This window comes from Saimiri boliviensis, chromosome 6, assembly GCF_048565385.1.
Source record: "Saimiri boliviensis isolate mSaiBol1 chromosome 6, mSaiBol1.pri, whole genome shotgun sequence".
Taxonomy (NCBI): Eukaryota; Metazoa; Chordata; class Mammalia; order Primates; family Cebidae; genus Saimiri; species Saimiri boliviensis.
This window is the reverse complement of record NC_133454.1, coordinates 75,722,369-75,724,988: the sequence shown is the minus strand read 5'-3', so window position 1 is coordinate 75,724,988 and position 2,620 is coordinate 75,722,369. Positions and strand designations below refer to the sequence as shown.

The 2,620-nt window shown below is 37.3% G+C and overlaps 1 protein-coding gene across 1 annotated transcript; it reads left to right on the top strand.

The window, feature by feature from the left end:
* Positions 1 to 1,349: 1,349 nt before the first annotated feature.
* On the top strand, positions 1,350 to 2,300 carry LOC101029521 (olfactory receptor 52E8-like). Its single transcript, XM_003923349.3, has one exon. The coding sequence runs from the start codon at positions 1,350 to 1,352 to the stop codon at positions 2,298 to 2,300; it is 951 nt and encodes a 316-aa protein (XP_003923398.1).
* Positions 2,301 to 2,620: the final 320 nt, after the last annotated feature.

Here is a 2,620-nt window from a genome sequence, read left to right as displayed (position 1 = left end):
CACACACACACTCACTTTCTCTCTTTCTGAAATAATTTTCCAAATTATCAAATTATCTCTCATTTTTGCTTTTCTTCATGTGCTTCAAACAGGCACCACCAGCAAGGCATTTTGTTGTCCCAGGATTAAAGTAGAACATTCACACACTTTTACCTCTGCTGTGTACCTCTCAATTCTGACTTCCCCAACGTTCAAGTATTCTTAGATTGGAATCAATGCTATTGATTCCAATTGCCACGTCACATTTAACCAATTCCACATTAACTGAAAACGAGTTTCTCCAAAATAAATGGAAGAGTAATGAACTTTTTGCTTCAAATTTTGAGTTTACTATAATGGAGACATTCATAAAGACGTAACAGCTGGGATAGAATTTGAGTAGCAACTAAACTGTAGGGCATCTAAAGTGCTTCCCATGAATATAAGACTGAGATATATTTGAAAATTTCATAGCCCAGAATATTTCATTTCCTTGCCACAAAAAAGCTGGTCTATGTATGAACAGTTTTTTTACCGAATGTGTGTATTTATGCACTCTCCAAGTAATAGGCTTATCTAGATTAAAATTATCTCTTCATTCATGTTCCATCATAGCTACAAAATACTCTTTGTCGAGTATTTTCTTCTCCTTGTTTTAATTCATTTTCCAAATCCAATGGATAAGCTTCTTTTCTCAAACACAGGTGTGATGGAAAGTAAATTATTTATTTTCTAAAATATGACATTAAAGTTACCTGCTGTTTCACCTCCTTTTAATCAATGTATCTATTTGTGGAGGTTTTAAATTGAGAATTATTATGTAGCAGATCTTTTTCATGCATATGAACAAAGATAAGTCATTTCTTCTACTCTCAGAAGTATACAGTCTAGTAGTCACAAGTACTTGTAAAAATGCATAGCAACACAGAAACAGGATTATACACACTACGTCTTTGGTTCTCAAACAGAGGAATAGTTGAGATTACAAATACCATGATCATGAAGCAAAAATATGTGTAACATTACTATAGACACTGACCCTGGAACTTTATTTTTCTCATTTAATTCTGGCTAAACTCCAGGTATTGCATTTTCATTTGGCAGATGACATTCTTCTGCTTCTCTTTTTATATTAGTTTTTTATATTAGGTAAAGGGGCAGTAGAATGAGGCTGGTTCTATTCCAGGTGCCAGTGTTGCTCAGGAGTGGCTAGTAGAAACTGTAGAGAGTGTTTTATCTTATTCACAAATAGATATAAAGAAAGATTAATATGTTATTGTGAATTTGACTAGAAATCTGAACAAAAGAAGTGGAACAAGAATTACTAATAGGAATATTATAGTCATCACTGGTGTGCCCAGCAGCTTTATATGGCAGGAAGAATGTCTATGCCTAATGACACCCAGTTCCATCCTTCTTCATTCCTACTGCTGGGCATCCCAGGGCTAGAAGATGTGCACATCTGGATTGGAATCCCTTTTTTCTTCGTGTATCTCGTTGCACTCCTGGGAAACGCTGCTGTCTTGTTTGTGATCCAGACTGAGCAGAGTCTCCATGAGCCCATGTACTACTTTCTGGCCATGTTGGATTCAATTGACCTGGGCTTATCCACAGCCACCATCCCCAGAATGCTGGGCATCTTCTGGTTCAGCCTCAAGGAAATATCTTTTGGAGGCTGCCTTTCTCAGATGTTCTTCATCCATTTCTTCACTGTCATGGAGAGCATTGTGTTGGTGGCCATGGCCTTTGACCGCTACATTGCCATTTGCAATCCCCTTCGATACACCATGATCCTCACCAGCAAAGTCATCAGCCTCATTGCAGGCATTGCTGTCCTGAGGAGCCTGTGCATGATTGTTCCACTGGTGTTTCTCCTTCTGAAACTGCCCTTCTGTGGACACCATATCATCCCTCATACTTACTGTGAGCACATGGGCATTGCCCGTCTGGCCTGTGCCAGCATCAAAGTCAACATTATGTTTGGCCTTGGCAACATTTCTCTCTTGTTATTAGATGTGATCCTTATTATTCTCTCCTATGTCAGGATCCTCTATGCAGTCTTCTGCCTTCCCTTCTGGGAAGCTCGATGGAAAGCTTTCAACACCTGTAGTTCTCATATTGGTGTTATCTTAGCCTTTTTCACACCAGCATTTTTCTCTTTCTTTACACACCGTTTTGGCCATAACATCCCACAGAATATCCACATTTTCTTGGCTAATCTATATGTGATTGTTCCACCAGCCCTCAATCCTGTAATCTATGGAGTCAGGACTAAGCAGATTTGGGAGAGAGTTCTGATTTTCCTCAAGACCTATCACTAACCAGTTGGAGGTTGGAGAGTCTGTCACTTCAACCTAGCAGAAAGCAGAAAAACAGAAGGGAATGTTGTAGCCAATAACATTATTTATCTGTTAACTGAAGGTTTTGACTTAAATGTTAATAATGAGAATTTTAAACTAATTGAACTCTTTTTTTCCAAGTTCTTTTATTTCTATTGCTGGATCCTCAAGGCAGTTTTATAAAGCATGTATTAGTTTTTTTTACTCTTGTGTTTAATATACTAATGTTTGGAAAAGATAAGTGATTTATTCAAACTCCATTTATTTATTTATTTATTTATTTATTTTTTAATTGCATTTTA

Excerpts from the sequence above, each read along its gene's own strand:
- LOC101029521 (XM_003923349.3), top strand. The coding sequence starts at position 1,350 with ATGGCAGGAAGAATGTCTATGCCTAATGACACCCAGTTCCATCCTTCT.